We start from the raw sequence: 17,450 nt of genomic DNA, 5'->3' as shown, positions 1-17,450 counted from the left end.
CCTAGGAATAACCACACGAGCCGGAATTAAGTTGGGATGTAATCCATCCATATCAGCACTGTATTAATTTTAAAAAAGCAACATTTGTACAGGAATATCAGTCGATCACGTCGTAATTACAAGTACAGTTGTCAGTTATGAGTTAAACGAGTTCTTACACGAACAGAACTAAACAGAGAACAAGCTGCATCGAAAAGTTCACGTCGGAGTAAAAACACAAAGGACAATAAAAAAGGGGCAGGGGGCCCCGGGAAAAGGAGATGCATGCAAAGAGTGGAGGAGGTACGAGGTGGAGGAGGTACAACGCGTGCACCCCGCGCAGTGCCAGGCGCTGTAGTATTGCTTCTGTCCCCGCCAGAGCCGGGCTGCCGGTGACACCGGGGACACACGGACACCGCGGGGATCCCGCCACGCCTCGCTGACAGCACTAGAGAAACACAGGTTTGTCCCACGGGAGAGCTCCCCTCTGCACAGCCTGCTCCCTGCCCGGGACACAGGAGCCTCCAGCCGTGCCACAATTTGTTCGTCAACTCTGGGCAGCCGCTCCCGGCCCTGAGCTGCTCCTCCTAACTGCCAGGCACGGGAACGCCGAGCTCCGGGCCAGGGGCAGGATCCTATGGATCACTGGAAGCCAGCTCAGATGAACACACAGGGATTGGGAATTCGTAACAGACTGGAGTTTATTTCAGTGTTACCTGTTTGGGTGTGCATTTTACAGTTAGACACTTCCTAAAACTACGATAAAGCTGTGGTGTTTGGTATGAGAATTCCAGAAAGCGGCACCGCCCCTGAGCGTGCGGCGCCCAAAAACCGGAGACACAAAGAGTTGTCCTTCCCCAGCTCACCCCGAGCACTTGCCTTAACTCCCTGCAGCGCTGACACGAGTCTGATGGAGCTGCAGAAGAAAAAGCTCCCCTTTGGAACATTAAAATGCATTTGCTCTCATGAGAAACCTTCCCATTTAAAACCAAAAACTTTAAGGAATCGTAGGGAGAATTTCCAGCAAACTCACGGGAAACACTTTAGTTCCTCCCTGGTGCCTGTTAAAAGTAAATCGAGTGTCCCTTTCTCTTCAAGTGTCACGTGCACAATTGGGCTCCTTTCGTCAGGTCCAGACCTGTAAATGTGCCTGTGTGGAATATTATTAGGGCAGGTTTCAAAGCTGGAGGTGCTCGTCTGTACTGTTTAATAGTCACAAACAAGGCAAGGTGAGATGAGACACCTGCTAAAGCAAGACTATGCTAAGGACTGAGAGCGTAGGTGACATCCGGTTCTTTCCCTGGGGGTGTGTGGGGAAGAGTGGGGGTGATGGCCAAGGGTCAACCCAAATCCTAGGCTAGGCCCAGCGGCGTGTCCTAGGCGGAGGCTGGCGCTCCGAAGGTCTCCTGGGAGGCGTAGACCATGTAGAGGAAGCCATCCTCGTCCTTCTCGCTCTCGTACACCTCGGAGATGGGCGTGGACACGCTCACCATGCTGTGCCCGTTCACCAGCAGGAAGAAGGCCTGGTTGGAGTTCAGCTGCAGGCGTCGCCTGGGAAGGGGTGAGGGGAAAGGGGGACAAAGGACAGATGGTAACGGACAGTCCTCAGCACTGATGGCAGCAAGGTCATAGCAGAGAATCAGGGAATGGTTTGGGGTGGAAGGATTTAAATAAAGCTCATCTCATTCCAACCTCTGTCACGGGCACCTTTCCCTGCATGCCCCAACCTGCCCCTGTGCCCTGTCCCTCAAAACTGGACTGAATTCCTCTGCTAAATCCAGGCAGGAGCATCTACTGGCAGAGTCCTCACTCAGGGGCAAAGCTGCACTCCAGAAGGGCATTGAACTGGAGGGACTGGGAAGAAACACCCCTGGCATAACCAGAGACCCTTGGCTTGCAGCTCACTGGAATGAAAACCCAGAGATCCTTGGGAAGATTGGGAAAGACAGGCAGAGCTTCCTTGCAAAACCTGGGCAACTTTTAAACTCACTTTGTCACCAGCTCTGTAATGGCCTGGGTTTAACCTTGGAGCATCTTGCTCCCTCCCTCCCTCCCTCCCAGGAGAAGCATGGTGGGAAGGGCAGAGAGCCACAGGCTGCACAAACTGCCTGGCACAGGAAACAGCTGATTTCTGATTTGCCCTGGATCATTCCAGCTCCAGGGAAATGGGTGTTCCTGCTAAACTGCCTCCTGCAGAGCAGGTCTGCAGAGAGCAGCTCTTCCCACTGGATAAACCAAGTGAGCAACAGCAGCTCAGGAGTGTGGAGCTGCCACCAAAGCAAGGAAAGAATAGATCAGAAGAGCTTCCTGCTGCTTCCACTCGCTGCTGAGGGGCAGCAGCAGCTGGAAACAAGGATTTATTTAGCTCCCAACCACAGGCCAGGACAGGGACCCTTCCAAAGCCAGCCTAATCACTCCAGAGACAGCAGGCTGAGGGAAGGCAGCAGCTCTCCAAGGTTTGGGAAGGATGGGCTTTGCTGTGCATCACTGGAGCTGGCTGAGGCCCAAGTCTGGCCTGTACCAAGTCATTTATTAACAGTAAGGCCAGAGAAAAAAGGTGAGAAAATCCTCCAGCCTGCAGTTAACCTCTCTGCCCAGGGGCTTTCATGTTCTTGAGAAACTCTGGAAGATTTGAGCAACCTGGTTCCTGTCTCCAGAGCCCTCTCTGCCTTTCTTCCTCCTGCAGGAGCTGGGATTTGCCTGTGACAGTTTTTGTTTGGACACCCTGGACAACTCCCACAGCCTGTGGCCTCCACAAATCAGCTCCTGCTGCAGTGTGACCAGCACGAAACAAGCTCTGGTTTGCTGCTCCCTTCTGGAGAACCCTTCCTAATCAAACACTGCTGCTGAGCCAGCAGATGCACTTCTAGCAGAATTTCTGACCACACAACTTCCACTCGGGGCTGTTCCCCTCTGCCTTTCCTGTAAGCTGAGCAAGCAGCCAGGGCAGAAACACTCTGGCCTGAGCTGGTGTTTCCCAGGCCTCAGTGCTGTCACTGAGGGAAACCTCAATTCCCAAAGGATCCCATGAGCATCCCCAAGCAGCAGCCAGAGCAGAGCTCTGGCTCTGAGCCCAAACTCCCCTTCCCAGTGGGTGGGAAGAGGCACCACTCCCGAGGGGACTCCGTGGCAGAAGCGAGGAGGCATCCCAAAATAGCCAAGCAGGAAGCGCTGGGCAGAAGGACCCCTGGCAGCCAGGGAGGGATTCACAGCCCCACACTCCTCCTACAGCTCTGGGAATGTTATTTCTCTTGGAGGCAGACTACCAGCCCAGCTCTCTTCAGAGTGGGGTTTTTCCAGCAAAGCAAAAGGAAAAGCACCTTCTCCTGGATTTGTCCTAGTGCTCATGAGATAAATATTCCACTTAGACCTCCCAAGTGCACCAGAGGAGGAATTAACAGAGCATCACAGTCCGAGGCTGATCAGTTCACACTGGAATCCCAGCAATACTACCTGATAATTTTGATTAGCTCGCTCATGTTGACATGATCTGGCACCAGGAACTTGGTCTTATCCAAAACTGGAAGCTGTTTCTCCCCCTTGTACCTTTCAATGATCACCTGAGAAGAAAGAGAAAAAGCAGAAGATGTGAAAGGCAGGAACAGTGTCTGGTGCCCTCATCTCCCCCCTGCCAGCTCCATTTCCCTTCATCTGTGAATGCAGCATCTCCAGTCTGAAAAGCAGCAATTCATGGTTGGGCTCAATTATCCTAAAGTCTCTTCCAACCCAAACAATTCTGTGTTTCCATGAGAATTAATTACCTTCACGTGCTCCTCTGTTCTGCTTGCAAGAGCCACTGCACAAGGGGTAACACACGGGGATTTTACACACTTCCACAGCTTCAGTGCAATTTTAAGAGAGTTCCTTTGCTGCAGTCATTTAACCCAGCACTGAAATACCCAGCACCAAGGAAATCCAAGGAAAGATCAAGCCCACTTCCCTCTAACTCACTGCTGTGGCTGACCAGGGGTTTGTGCTGCTGTACAAGTCTGCCAGGTCAAGCAGTTGTCACTGGAATTTTTCCAGTTTCAGGCCATCTCTTTAAGAGCCACCACTCCAGATGACTCTGCTGTTCCATTCACCTTCCATGGTTCCTTCCAATACCTGAGAAAAAGCTACTCTGGAAGGGTATAAACCTTCCAATTTCCAAATTAAGGAAAAAATTTCTTCAAGCACGCTCAGGAGCCGGTAACTCTGCCAGAACTGCTATGTAATAACCACTTAATTCACAGAGAAACTGCAGATTTCCCAATTTAAGGAACACCCTGCCCAGCAACTGAGGGTAGCTCCTGCTTTTGAGAAGTGATCTCAGAACTCGTGTGCTCCCGTTTCCAGGGCCATGTGGGGTTTGTTGATTTCCAGTCACCAGGAGCTACGTGACACCAGTCCCTTGGATCCTCTCCATGCTCACGGGGTCTGGCTGTGTTGATCCTAAAAAGCTGCACAGGTGAAGAGATGCTGATTGAACTCTACCAGAGAAAGAGCCTTACATCAGTTGAAATAAATGCTGGCTCATTCTGGGTAACAAAGCCCCACTATTTTTAAGCAGTAGATATTTCTACACGGCAGAAAGGAGGATGTTGACAGCACAGGAGGGATTTATTATCTGGTGTGACATTGCCACCTTATCTCATCCAGAACTGCTAATGACAATAACGAGGCAGTGACTGGCCCAGCAGGACTCCAGGGATCCCAGCAGGGATAGCTGGGAGTTTGCATCACCACATCTCCAGCAAGTTCCTTAGGTACCTCTGAATTTTTGGTTGGAACTTGTCCACGACTGAATTAAAGTGAGGGTTTTGCCATAAATCCCTGACTTTCAATCTGTGCTCACAGAGCCTGGGGACTATGGCTAAGTGGTCTCTGAAAGGTGAGGGGAAAAAGCAATATTTGTCAGGAAACAGACGTGCAAGGAAAGCACCTTTTGGAAAATGAAACATTTCAAAAAAGTCAGCAAATCTCTGCTGTGAAGTATTCCTTGTTCCTCTGCCCAACTGCACAGGGAAGCAGCAGTGGCAGCTCCAAAGTGAAGGAAGGAGTTTAAAGCTCAAGAAAAGCTGAAAACCTTTCAGTTTCTGTTTCTACAGCAGCTTCTGTCAGTGAGCTTGCTCAGGGAGTCGGGACAGTTTGCAGCAGTTGGTTCACAGCAAAATTTCCACACACTGGGGTCACCAAATCACAGAGCCATAGGCTGAGGGTCCCATTCAGTCCCCTCTGCTGAAGAACTCATCAGTGACAGAACACAATCCACGCCTTTTGCTTGCAGGACACTCTCTGCATTTTTAACTTTGAGGATGTAAGTAAAATAAAATACAAACTTGGGCAGCGTTTGGAGCTGAGCAGCTGAGGAGTGACAGGGTGAGGGGTGATATCCAATGTGAGCTGGACAGCCCAGCAGCATTCCTGGAGACCTAAGCACCAGCCCATCCCAGGAGAAAAGCATTTCTGTCCTTCCCAGCACAGGCTGATGAGCAAATCCATATCTGCCTCTGCACTCCTGTCTGCTCTTCTTGGTGAGCCTCTGAAGACTCTTAATTCGGAGAAGAAAACCACAGAGAGAAGAGCTGAGTGCTCAGGAGGATCTCAGAGCTCAGCTGGGGTGTGGTTTTCTTCCAAGTTACAAAATACAAGTGCAAAACTCCGGAAATGCCACTTCCCCCAGCTCCTGTGAGCACCTTGCTGCACCACACCAACCCTGAGAACTACTGCTCGAGAATGCTCCTGAAATCCAGGCTTAGCCACCCTGGACAGCCAGGTTTTCATTTGGTCCCCTCAGGACAGCTCTTTCACAGCTTTCCAACTGCTAAAAAGACCATGAGGCTGGAAACTGAAGCAAAAAAATTAAAAGAACTGGACTTACTGGTATTTTAGTGGGATGCTGATCCCGAATCAGTCGTACATCTTCCACTCTTTGTTCTGCAAGGGATTAAAAAAAAAAAAACCTGCTTAAACATTCACAGTTAATGCTGTTATTTCCTTATTTCCTTATTTCTCCACCAGTGAACAGAGGGACCATGTGTCAGGAAAAGCCAGAAGAGGAAATTCAGGCAAAGCAATTTCCAAATGGGCCAGCACTATCAGGAGTACAGCCTCTCCTGTGACAGCTGATAACCTGCTCCTTAACCCAAGGTGACAAGCGCTGTGTGCACCTGCCTGGCACTCCTAGAAAGTGTTAAAGGAGATCCTTCCCTCCCCACACCCTTCACTTTCTGCCCACTGAAGCACACATTTAACCTCACACAGTTAAGGCCTCAAATTACACCACCCAAACGAACAACTAAATACCCTGTGCTATTTCTGTCAGGTCCCAGAAGAGGAAATGGTCAACAATTATTTGAGCCCCGGGACTGGCCCAAGGCTGGCAGCATCAGCTTTCCTTGTGTGCTCTCCTGTTACCGAATTCCAGGTTTTATTTTGACTCGGCCTCACCCACTGTTGCAGGAACTGCTGGAGGCTCTGCTGGACCTACACATTTTACCACTCTCCGTGCCAGTTTTCACGATAAAGTTCACCTCTCCTCAGACAGAAATATTAATAGAACAGATATCATGAACCTGGCTAAAGTACACGAGGCAGAGTAAACAGCCCGGCTGCTTTCAGGGGCTGCCTCGTCTGTCTGTCCCCTGCCTACTTTCAGATTCAGTGAACTCAATTTTAAGCCTCTGTTCTTCAGCAGGACGGGGCTTTCCAGGCTGTTTTCAGGCTCCAAACAGCTCCGAGAGATGATTTAGTGTTGCATCATGGCTTGAACACACACCTGCCTAGGGAGAGAAGCACTCACGCCAGCTCCCCGTTGGAATGCTAATGGCAGGACACTCAGCAATAACATCAGTCCGTGTTTGTGCCCATGGAGCACATCCTCCTCAGGAGCCTGGCTAGGAATGCAGCTCCCTGAATCACCGTTTGGAGCTGCAGGTGAATCAAGCAGAACTCAGGCAAGGAGCATGCAAAGCCTTCACCTGAAAGCCACCCCAGATCCCCAGCCACATTCCCACAGCCCAGCAGGAGCGCTTCAAGGGCATTGAGTTCCACCTCGTTAAAATACTTTTTAAGATTAACCAAAAACACAAAAGATATGTGGAAAGAGTGAGACCAATCATCCACCTGGCAAGCACTAACTTTTCTGCTGGAACAGGTTTGTTCACAGCAATGTTATTCAGCAGAACTCCCCGGAGTAGAAGGAACATAAACCGGGCAAATCATGGAGATTATTGTGTGTGGTGTGTTCAAAATCAGGCCCCAGTCAGCCACAGATAAACACTGTTCTCTGACGACAGTAGTTGCAGTGGCAACTGCTTGGCTGCCATCCTAGCTGAACTTAATACCTGCAACAGAGGCTGCTGACAGGCGATGGGGTCAACAACAGTTTTGGAAGGCTCTGAGAGAAGGGGTGTCATAAACACAGACTTCTGTCAGACCCACATCCTCCCTGCTTCCCTGCTGCAGGGAACAGCTCACATCTAGCACAACAGCAAAGGCAAGGGTGGGCACATCACAAAGCTCTCTTAAGCAGCTTGACTTTAACCCAAAGGCAGGAAGAAAGGAAAATCTGGATCAATTACTTCCACCAATTCCATCTCACGTACGGGATTTTATAGTTCATGCAGAAATAGGTTACGCTGCCAGTTCGTGTTACCCTCGCAGAGCTTCAGCCTCCCTCCCTGACACAGACGGGCAGAGCCCGAGCCCTTTGATTGCTCCGGTCCCATCCTGAGCGCACACACAGAAGCGTGCCGCGGCTCTATCGAGGCTGCTCCTTCTCGGAAGGCACTAATCTCATTTTCCCAGCCATCATTACACAGCTCTTTTCGATGCCCTGCTTGTTTTCTGAGCCAAACAGAGACAGGAGCCACACGCCCCGGTGCAGTCGCGGCTGCCCGGGTGGAGAATTCCTCTCCCCGCGCCAGGCACCGGCTGCCAGCGGAGCTTTAATTCCGCTGCCACTGGCGCAGAGGCCGCCGGACACTGAGCAGACACCGGAGGGAAGGGCAGGCCCAGCTGCTGGCACACACACCGAGGATGTTTCCAGGCTCCTGGGAGTTTTGCAGTCGATAACAGACGATGCCACCAAGAGATCTCCCCACCCCAAGCGCAGATCTCCTCAGCCGGGCACGGCACAGCTGCCACCGCACGCCTCGCGACACCACAAACCCCCATGTCCCGAACCGGCCGGGTAAACAACGCCGGAGGACGGGCCGGGCTTGGACTCCGCCGCAGCCCCGAGCAGGCCGGGACACCGGGACGGCCCCGGGCCCGCTCCGCCCGCGGGGCCCCGCTGTCAGCAGGAGCCGCCCGCGGATCCTCGCTGCTCCCACCGCCATCGGCCCCCTCCCCTCGCCACCGCGGCGAGCCCCCCGCAGCCAGGCGGCACCGGCAGCTCCGGCGGGCCGCATCCCGCCGCGTCCCTCCCCGGGGCGCTCACCGAAGGTGCGGCGCTGCTTGAAGCTCTTCTCCGAGGGCATGGCGGCGTTCGCTCGGCCCGGGCCCGGCGGCGGCTCTGCGCGGCGGCAGCGGACACCTCCGAGTGCCGGCGCCCGCCCCCCGCGCCGCCGCGACCGCTCGGCCGTCAGCTGACAGCGCGTCAGCCGGGCTCCGCCTCGCCCCGCCGGCATCTTGAGTGTGGCACGGGCAGCGCCGGCATGGCCGCCGTGGCCCTCGGTGACACACAGCCGGGGTGCTGGGGGAATGTCACGGTGCCCTGGCGGTGTTCTTGCTCTGCGACACACGGCCATGGCCGCCTCTGTGCCAAGCGGTGTTCTCTTTAGTGACAGGGCCATGGCCACCTCGGTGCCAGGCCGTGTTTTCTTTAGTGACAGGGCCATGGCCTCCTCGGTGCCAGGCCCCGTTCTCTTTAGTGACAGGGCCATGGCCACCTCGGTGCCAGGCCGTGTTTTCTTTAGTGACAGGGCCATGGCCTCCTCGATGCCAGGCCGTGTTCTCTTTAGTGACACAGCCATGGCTTCCTCTGTGCCAAGCAGAGTTCTCTTTAGTGACACGGCCATGGTCTCCTCGGTGCCAGGCTGTGTTCTCTTTAGTGACACGGCCATGGTCTCCTCGGTGCCAGGCTGTGTTCTCTTTAGTGACACAGCCATGGCTTCCTCTGTGCCAAGCAGAGTTCTCTTTAGTGACACGGCCATGGTCTCCTCGGTGCCAGGCTGTGTTCTCTTTAGTGACACGGCCATGGTCTCCTCGGTGCCAGGCTGTGTTCTCTTTAGTGACACACGGCTATTGCCTCCTCTGTGCCAGGCCGTGTTCTCCTCGGTGACATGGCCATGGCAACCTTGGTGCCAGGCAATGTTCTCCTCAGTGACACACAGCCATGGCCGCCTCTGCGCTCAGATCGTGTTCTCCTCAGTGACACAGCCACGACCACCTTGCGACCACCCTGCCATGTTCCCCTTGAGCAACAAAAAAGAACAATCTCCCCAGGAAAGTGGTGGATTCCCCAATGTTGGGCACTTTTAAGATTCAGCCATCTTGTCTAGATGGTGCTTTTGCCAAGAAGGGTTGGGCCAGATGATCCTTGAGGTCCCCTCCAACCTGGTATTCCATTATTCCATTATTCCATGAACTCGCAGGATGGCCACCTTGGAGTGGCCCACAATGTCCCCTTCAACATGAACACTTAAGCACTTTTCTCCATGCAAAAGTGCAAGTTCAATGATCTGTCACCAGTTTGCCTTCACATTGACATGGATATAGGTAGAGTTTAGATTGGAAGAACAAAATTTCAGGAGCAGGTGCTCCGATTCTCTTGGAAGCCACCCCCCGGTCTGATGCAGTTTGTGAGGAATTGATTAAATCACAACTTCAGTCACAGATTCCACGTTGTGAATAAAACTGCCCAACTGTTTCCTGCTTAGCAGCTTTCTGACACAAGCTGTTGGCTGGAGCCTTTCAGCTGCATCTCTCTTTCTCTCTCTTTCGCATACGTTTCTGGCACCGTGGTTTGAATTTAAGGATGATTTTGCATCAATAGGGCAAAATCTTACTGAACAATCCAAGGGACAGGGAGCTGTGACCATGATTGTCCTTAAGGGAACAGGGAGAAGGACAGCTCTCCAACCATCTTAGAGATTGTCAGTGTTTTTGCATTTCAGGGGTGGAGAGATACATTGAAGTTGGAGTGAATCTGCACTCACACAAAGGAATGAGGGTTCATGACCTAATTTTGTGATTCAGGGTCACGCAGTTCCTGTGGCCTGTCATTATGAGGCCATTGAAGATGTGACTAACAAGGAAATACAGCCCTGAGGTGTGTGTTTGCTCTGTCCATCACATCACTGTCCAGGGATAGCAGGTGAGACATGGATGACCAGCAGAACACTGATACAACTGCAGCTTAAAACACCAATCCCAAATTTCTGTGTCAACAGGACTCTTTATTTAAATGCCTGCCTTTAAAAAAAAACAATTTCCAGGCTGAGGAAAATCCACCATGCTCTCAGAGTTGTGTCTGAGGGCTGAAGGCAGGAGGATGAAACCACATAATGTTATTTTTGGGGCGTGCAGGTGCTGGTGTCCTGGTGTCAGGGCTGAAATCCCCGGCTGTGTGTGCCGTGTGGTTTGCATCCACAAGCCGACTGTTAGCAGGGCTGCAGCTCCGGCTGAAAGCATCCATATGGTGCTTGGGGAGAGCCACAATCAGAGTATCTGCTGACAGGCTGGGCTATCACATGCTCCTCTCATAAATAATCTGCAGAGACTGTGAGAAGGAAACTTAGATCCACACCGAGACTCGCCTGACCTTTCCCTCCTCAGCTCAGCCCTCTCCCGTGTCTGCGTGTCGACAGCACAGACAGTTGGCGAGTCTGGATTTGAGGAAGGTGTTAGGAGCAGTTGGAATGACAGCATGGACATAGCCTTTGGGATCAGCTCTGCCTCAGCACAGCTCCCCAGCCCTGGTGAGAAAACTCTGCTTTGGAAAATGCTTTGGCTTCAGGCTCGGTGATGGTGCTGGAACAGAGCCCTCGTTTTTATCCTGGCCTTAGAACACTTTACAAAGCATTTGGGCTGAGGAAGAGGAGACTTAACCCAAAGGGGACATTACATGGTCTTCAAATATGCAAAAGGTTTCTGCAGAGCAGGAGGGAATTAGCTCTTCCCTGCCTGCTGTGGGACCAGGATGAGAAATAATGAGCTTACAGCTTGGAAAAGGCCACAGAAATTAGGGACTGGAATAAGGGTAAGAATTGTTGAGCACCAGAAGAAATTCCCTAGGAAAGAAATGGAAAAATCACCTTTGGATGTTTTTATTTAATGAGAAATTAGTAAAACATCTGCTCTGAAGAGTTCAGGGAGAATCATTCTGATCTCAGGGAGAAGGATGGGGGAAATAATCCCCTGCAATCCCTGTCAGCCCTAGTTTGGCACGAGGCAAAGGAGATGTGATTTCCCAAATTTACCGGGCAGGTTAGAGCACAGGCTGGGTTTGGATTCCAGCTCAGATCCTCCTGTCTGCATCTAGTACACCAGACTAAATACTAAGTAAAAAAAAAAAAGCAACACAGGTTTTCCCAACTGTTCTGTCTTCCACAAGGTTGGAGTTTTTTTGTTAAAAATCCAGTATGAACAGTGACTTCAAACCGTGGCTGATATTCACAGCATTTCCCTTGGGAAAAACTCCCACTTTTCCTATTTTTTTCCCACATGAGCTGCTTCACAATGAAACAAGTGTATTTCACATTTAGAATAATAAATCATCCCCTCACTTTTCTGGTACAACAGGACTGAAAAGGCTTTTTTTTCTTTTTTTTTTTTTTTTCTTTTTTTCCCCCAAAGAACAGACAAAGCTGTTCCTCTGCAGTGCTGCACCCTTCCTGGAAGACAGCACTCACTGTGTGGGGCTGGGAGCTCAGCAGCTGTCAGCAGTATTAAATTCACCAGGAACACAGAGAGAAAAGCCCCATAAAATAAAAGGAAGGACACTGTGCTGATAATAACTTGCATTTCAACCTGAATTAAAATACCTCCCCTCAGTTCTTTGCTCACAAATTGTTCTTATCGATCCAGCTCGAGATTAATGTGGGTTTGGTTTCTTTATAAGTGTGCAGCCATTACCCAGCTGCTATTGGAGATTTTCATCAGAATCCGACTGTAGAGAATTGTTTGCAGTGCCTTAAAATAACTCTTCTGGGAAGTTTTCATCTTAAATTTGCCTCAAGATGGTGGCTACTCTCAAGAACAAATTTCCACACTTCAAATTTCACCTTCTGCGTTAGGAGAACTTAAGGAAGAAGTGGTGAGAATGGCCAGATATCTATTTTGAGGGGTAGAAAAGTGTAATTTGAGAGAAGTGAAGCTAGAGAGGAACCCCACAATTTGCCTGGGTGGGTTTTCTCTCAGGTCTGACAGCTGAGCCCGTCCCTCAGTGGGAGCACAGCACTGTCCTTTGGAATATCACATGTTCTAGACTATTAGACACGCTTTTTTTGGATGGTAAATCCAAGCTAACACACAGATGTGTGCAATGTCATCACAAAAACATCATTTTCATAGAATCTTTGGCTAAAAACTCCCTGCACTCCCTCTGCAAGAAGGATTGCCCAAGACATCATTGCTGGGTACCATAACTGACGTCAGTTCCTGCTGTTCCTGCTGTTCCAGCAAACAGCTCTTGGCTCCAGGATCAGGTTTGAAATGGGAGATGTTGCTTGCTGGAACACGGTGAATCAGTTGGTGTAAGCAGCACTGAGCTGTGTTTGTGTACTGATTTCACTCACAAAATCCATAACATCTTGGCAAGCAGCAGCCACAGCGCGAGCACCGGAGGCAGAACGGGGAAACCATGGAATAACACGGTGTGGAACAAGGTCTTCCCCTGGCTTTTCATACTCCTAGGATTGAAGCAATCCCCCACGTGTTCAAATATTAAGTGAGCACTACGTTGCCTGTGGTTCAGGAAACACTCTCCTTGCTGACCTTGAGAGGTTCCATGAGCTGCCTGGGGTTGCACAACCACGGAACAGCAGCCAGGAGTAGCACCCCCAACATCTGAGCCCTCCAGAGCAGGAGAATCCTTCTGCCAGCTGAGCTGTTCCAGGTGTTGAACAGGACTAAATTGTTCAGGCTGGCCTGGGGCCAAAGCTGGAGGGACGAGATCTGCTTGTGGTTGAAGTGCTGTGATGTCTTGGATGACCCCAGGCACTCACAGCCTTTAGGTTGACTGATTCCTCATGGAAGCAAGGACAGCACGTTGAAGAAAGATCATACCCTCTTCCATAAGTCATAGAATCATGGGATGTTTGGCATTGGAAGTGATCTTAAAGGTTTGGCTTGGAAGGGACCTTAAGCTCATCCAGTGCCACTCCCTGCCATGGCAGGGACATCTTTCAGTATCCCAGGTGGCTCCAAGCCCTGTCCAGGGGACACTTCCAAGCATGAGGCACTCACAGCTTCTCTGGGAACCTGTTCCATGGTCTCACCACCCACCCAGGGAAGAATTCCTTCCCCATATCCCATCTATCCCTGCCCTCTGGCAGTGAGGAGCCAGTTAAAGAGAGGGCACAGAGCTCTGCTCTAAAGCAGGAGGTGACCACTTCCTGAGCCATCAGCAGCTTTTCTGCAGTGCTCTGGATTTTCCCTGAAGAGCCCAGCGTGTCCAATGCTCTTTATCCTACAAATCTGGTGAGATCAGTGTCCACAAAGCAAAGAAATTAGAAATCAGTCCCAGGACAAGAAAAGCTGTTTTCCAGCTTAAAATACACACATGACAAAAACCAAGGCAAAACTCTTCAGCCTTTCTATTGGGATATTCCTTCTTTGATGTGTCCTCCCTCCAAGGATGGGAGCAGTTTTTTAGGAGGCAGGAGCAGTCTTTGTTTTTTATTACAAAGCAGAAATCTCAGTGTAGGCTCACGCCAAAAAAACATGCTGCAAATACTCTCTGTGGTAAGCAGGGCTTGCAGACAGGGTTTGTTCATCTGTCTCGGCCTGCCTTGCCATACTTCTCTGTCCCTCTTGCCAAATGGAAAATAAATCCTTCTCCCCTCTCTGTTCTGGTTATAATTGGCTGGATATGCCATCAGCTGGCTCATCCCTCTCAGAGCCTGGGAAGGCATAAACACTTCCAGGATTACAGAAAATGAGGACACTAACTTTGGGACCCATCCAAAGCCCTTTAGTGAGCGTGAAGACTAATTGACTACAGCGAGAGCTGCATCAGCTCCTTAATTGCTGAGGGGAAATGAAACAATAACATTTCCCCTTTCTCTATATCCTTTTCCAAGATCCCTGTGGTAAGGGCTGCGAGCTGCCTGCCTCAGACAGCAGCACTGGAGAGCTCCAGGCCATTACTTGGGAATGTTTTCCAAGGAAGGTGCTCAGACAGTGCCACAGAGGATGGGAGATGATGATAACACACTTTTCCTGTTTTCCCTACTGTCACAAACAAAGCTGCTTGATTCAGATAATGGATCTGGGAAGATAGGGGAGAAAGCAGCAATTTTAGACTTTGATGACTGAAGTTGAAGGTGATACTCAGTGATAACCTTCCTGTTGTGCACTGAGGTCTTCTGGGCCTCAGTGACCTTGGATGTGCCCAGGCTCCAAAGCTATTGTGTGTTGCTCCACAAGAACAGCACTGGAAACTGGAGACAGCAATTGTTTCTCCTCTCTGATGTGATGAAGGGCTGGGGTTCCCTCACTCTGTCCTGTTAGAATGGGAAATATGGTCACTTGGAGCACTGGGAGCTTTGCCTCAGGCTTTGCTGGGCTCTGGCTGACATCAGTGTGGGATGGAGGTGGGCACTGCCTTCTCCCTTTGCCCTTCCCCATCTGCAGGAAATCAGCACAGGGCAATGGAGCTCCGTGGGAATTGGCATGGATTTGTGATGGGCTGTCCATCACAGCCCTTCCCAGTCCTGCCTTCTGCTGCCTTGGACTGGGAAGAGGGTCAGTGGGCCAAGGAAATATGATGGATGGGAAATGTGGCTCAGCACCCACGGAGCCAAGACTGTGGTGTCAGGTTAGAGGGGTCAGGTGGGTGAGGGAAAGGAGAGAAGGTTGTAGGGTGATTAGGCTGCAGGAGCATTCAGTGGGAAAGGAGAAAAAAATGAAGTTCAGATAAAAATATAAAAGCAAAAGAGGGGAAAGCATGTGTGTGCTGTATTCTGCCGTGGTTCTGCTCCAGGCAATGTCACCCAGGACATCTTTTGTTTCATTCACACAAAAATCCTTGCCATCAGTACTTTCCCCTGTCCCCTCCATGAACCCATCCCTTCCTGAACAAACAGACATGACAAGGCTTTTGAAAGCTGTGTCAGAACCTTTAAGTACCAGCTGAGCAGAATGTAATGTGGGAAAAGCCACGTGATTCCCTACAGGTGGAAAACAGCTCTGGCCGTGTTTCCAAAGCTTTGATGTTTGCTCTACATGACTCACTGCCCATGTGCCTCGGTTTAGATGCTTGGAGCAGCTTTTTGTAATGTAATCAGAACTGTGGGCTCTCCATTTGTCCATCACTGAGGCCCCAAAGGATGAGCACAGCACTGAAAATGACACCTCATCCTGCCCGTGGGCAGAGTCAGGGGGTGGAATGCAGCGGTTCAGCCTGGGAGAAGCTGAGCATTTACTCATCCCAGGGCTGGAGCAATGTTGTCTGTACCATGAGCCAGGCAGCCTGGACTCATCATGTCATCATCCCATATCCAGGTCCTTGGAATCAGGGTGTTCTGACCCTGACAACAAGAGCTGCCCATCAGACCCTTGGCAAAATCTGTGGGCAGCTCAAGCATCTCATCTGGTCTGGTGAGACTCAAGGACTGTGAGCAGTAGGATATGGAGGGTGATGCTCCCCTCTTCTCTGTCTGCTCTCATGAAATCCCACTGGAGCTCTGTGTCCAGCCCTGGAGCCCTCAGCATAAGGAGGGCGTGGAGCTGCTGGAGAGAGCCCAGAGGAGCCAGAGAGCTGCTCCAAAATCTGGGAAAACTGCTCTGGAGCCAGGCTGGGACACCTGGGGGTGCTCACCTGGAGAGGAGAAGCTCCAGGGACAGCTCAGAGCCCCTTGAAGGTCCTAAAGGGGCTCCAGGAGAGCTGGAGAGGGACTGGGGACAAGGGATGGAGGGACAGGACACAGGGAATGGCTCCCACTGCCAGAGGGCAGGGCTGGATGGGATATTGGGCAGGAATTGTTCCCTGGGAGGGTGGGGAGGTGCCCAGAGCAGCTGGGGCTGCCCCTGGATCCCTGGCAGTGCCCAAGGCCAGGTTGGACAGGGCGTGGAGCAGCCTGGGATGGTGGGAGGTGTCCCTGTCGTGGCAGGGGGTGGAATGAGATGATTTTAAGGTCCTTTCCAACCCAAACCATTGAGGGATTCTACAGTGTCCAAAGTGGTGTTCCTCCTTCATCCTCTGCCAGCTCCTTGCTCTGCAGAGCAGCCTCCCTGCAGCGATTCTCGTGGGCGATGCTCTCAGACTTTCTGCTTCAATTAAATCTCTGTTTTCCCATCTTCTGCCAGTTTGGGGATTTGTTGCTCGATTGTCATGGCGACTGCATCCCTGGGACCCTCGCTGAGGGTGAGGCCCCTCCATTAGGATTCAGGGCAGCACTTCAGCCAGCATCACTCGGGACCCTCTTGTGCTGAGCACTCTCTGAGAGCAGGGAGCTCATTCCAGTGCAGAAATCCCAGTAGAACAGCTTCTCTTCACAGCAAACGAGGCTGGCTCTAATTTTTGTTAAATATGTGGAAGCAACTTGATTTCCTTGTGAGTCTGTTGTCAGCACAGCCCTCACAGTCTATTCCTGGCCAGCAGGATGAGGATGCTTAAGAACCCCAAAGGACTCTGCAGCTGTTTTGCAGAAAAACATGGAATAAAAAGGAGCCATTTTTAAAATTAAAAAAAAAAAAACAAAAAAAGACATAAGCCAAGATGTTTCTTGCAGAACACAGTAGGAAAGAGGAGCCATTTGCAAAAAATCAGAGGTCTGGCTAGCAGAAAAGCAGGGAAAAGAAGGAATGGGGGAAAAAAACAACGAAATGATCAGAAGAGGTGCAGAAAAGGAGGTTTTTGTAAGGAAAGAGGTTTCTCAGGCAGCACGCCGGGAATGGCGGTGAAGACACGAGCACCAGGAGAGGCTCGGGGAGGGGGGAGGAATAGGAACGAGAGTAGTACTTGCGAGAGTGGTAATCGAGGAGCCTCGTTAGCGCAGTAGGTAGCGCGTCAGTCTCATAATCTGAAGGTCGTGAGTTCGATCCTCACACGGGGCAAAGATGGTTTCCTCCTTTTTTTTCCTCTCCCGCAGCCAGACCTTCCAAGGGAAGGGCGTGTCTGGTTTTTTTTCATGGAATTGGAGCAGGAAGCGTGACGGGACGCGGCCCCAGCCCCGCAGCGCGCCCCGTTACCGGGCAGCGGCCCCGCCATGCGGGCGGTCCCTCCTCCCGCTAGGGGGCGCGCGCGCTGGTTGTGTCCGTTATAGACCAGGCGTCCGCTACCTGAGGGGGCGTGGCGGGGCTAGATGGAGAGGCGCTGATTG

The 17,450-nt window shown here is 51.3% G+C and overlaps 1 protein-coding gene and 1 non-coding gene across 2 annotated transcripts; one reads left to right on the top strand and one right to left on the bottom strand.

Annotated features, from left to right (window-relative positions):
* Positions 1-26: 26 nt before the first annotated feature.
* Positions 27-8,561, bottom strand: MAP1LC3B (microtubule associated protein 1 light chain 3 beta). Its single transcript, XM_050978796.1, has 4 exons — positions 8,402-8,561; positions 5,840-5,895; positions 3,433-3,539; positions 27-1,530 (listed from the first exon to the last, which is right to left on the bottom strand). The coding sequence occupies exons 1-4, from the start codon at positions 8,439-8,441 to the stop codon at positions 1,356-1,358; spliced, it is 378 nt and encodes a 125-aa protein (XP_050834753.1). The 5' UTR covers positions 8,442-8,561; the 3' UTR covers positions 27-1,355.
* Positions 8,562-17,111: 8,550 nt separating this feature from the next.
* On the top strand, positions 17,112-17,184 carry TRNAM-CAU (transfer RNA methionine (anticodon CAU)). Its single transcript has one exon. It is a non-coding gene; the product is annotated as a tRNA-Met (tRNA).
* Positions 17,185-17,450: the final 266 nt, after the last annotated feature.

This window comes from Serinus canaria, chromosome 11 (genome assembly GCF_022539315.1).
Source record: "Serinus canaria isolate serCan28SL12 chromosome 11, serCan2020, whole genome shotgun sequence".
NCBI lineage: Eukaryota > Metazoa > Chordata > Aves > Passeriformes > Fringillidae > Serinus > Serinus canaria.
Note: the sequence above shows the minus strand (reverse complement) of the source record. Positions and strands in the feature narration are given on the sequence as shown.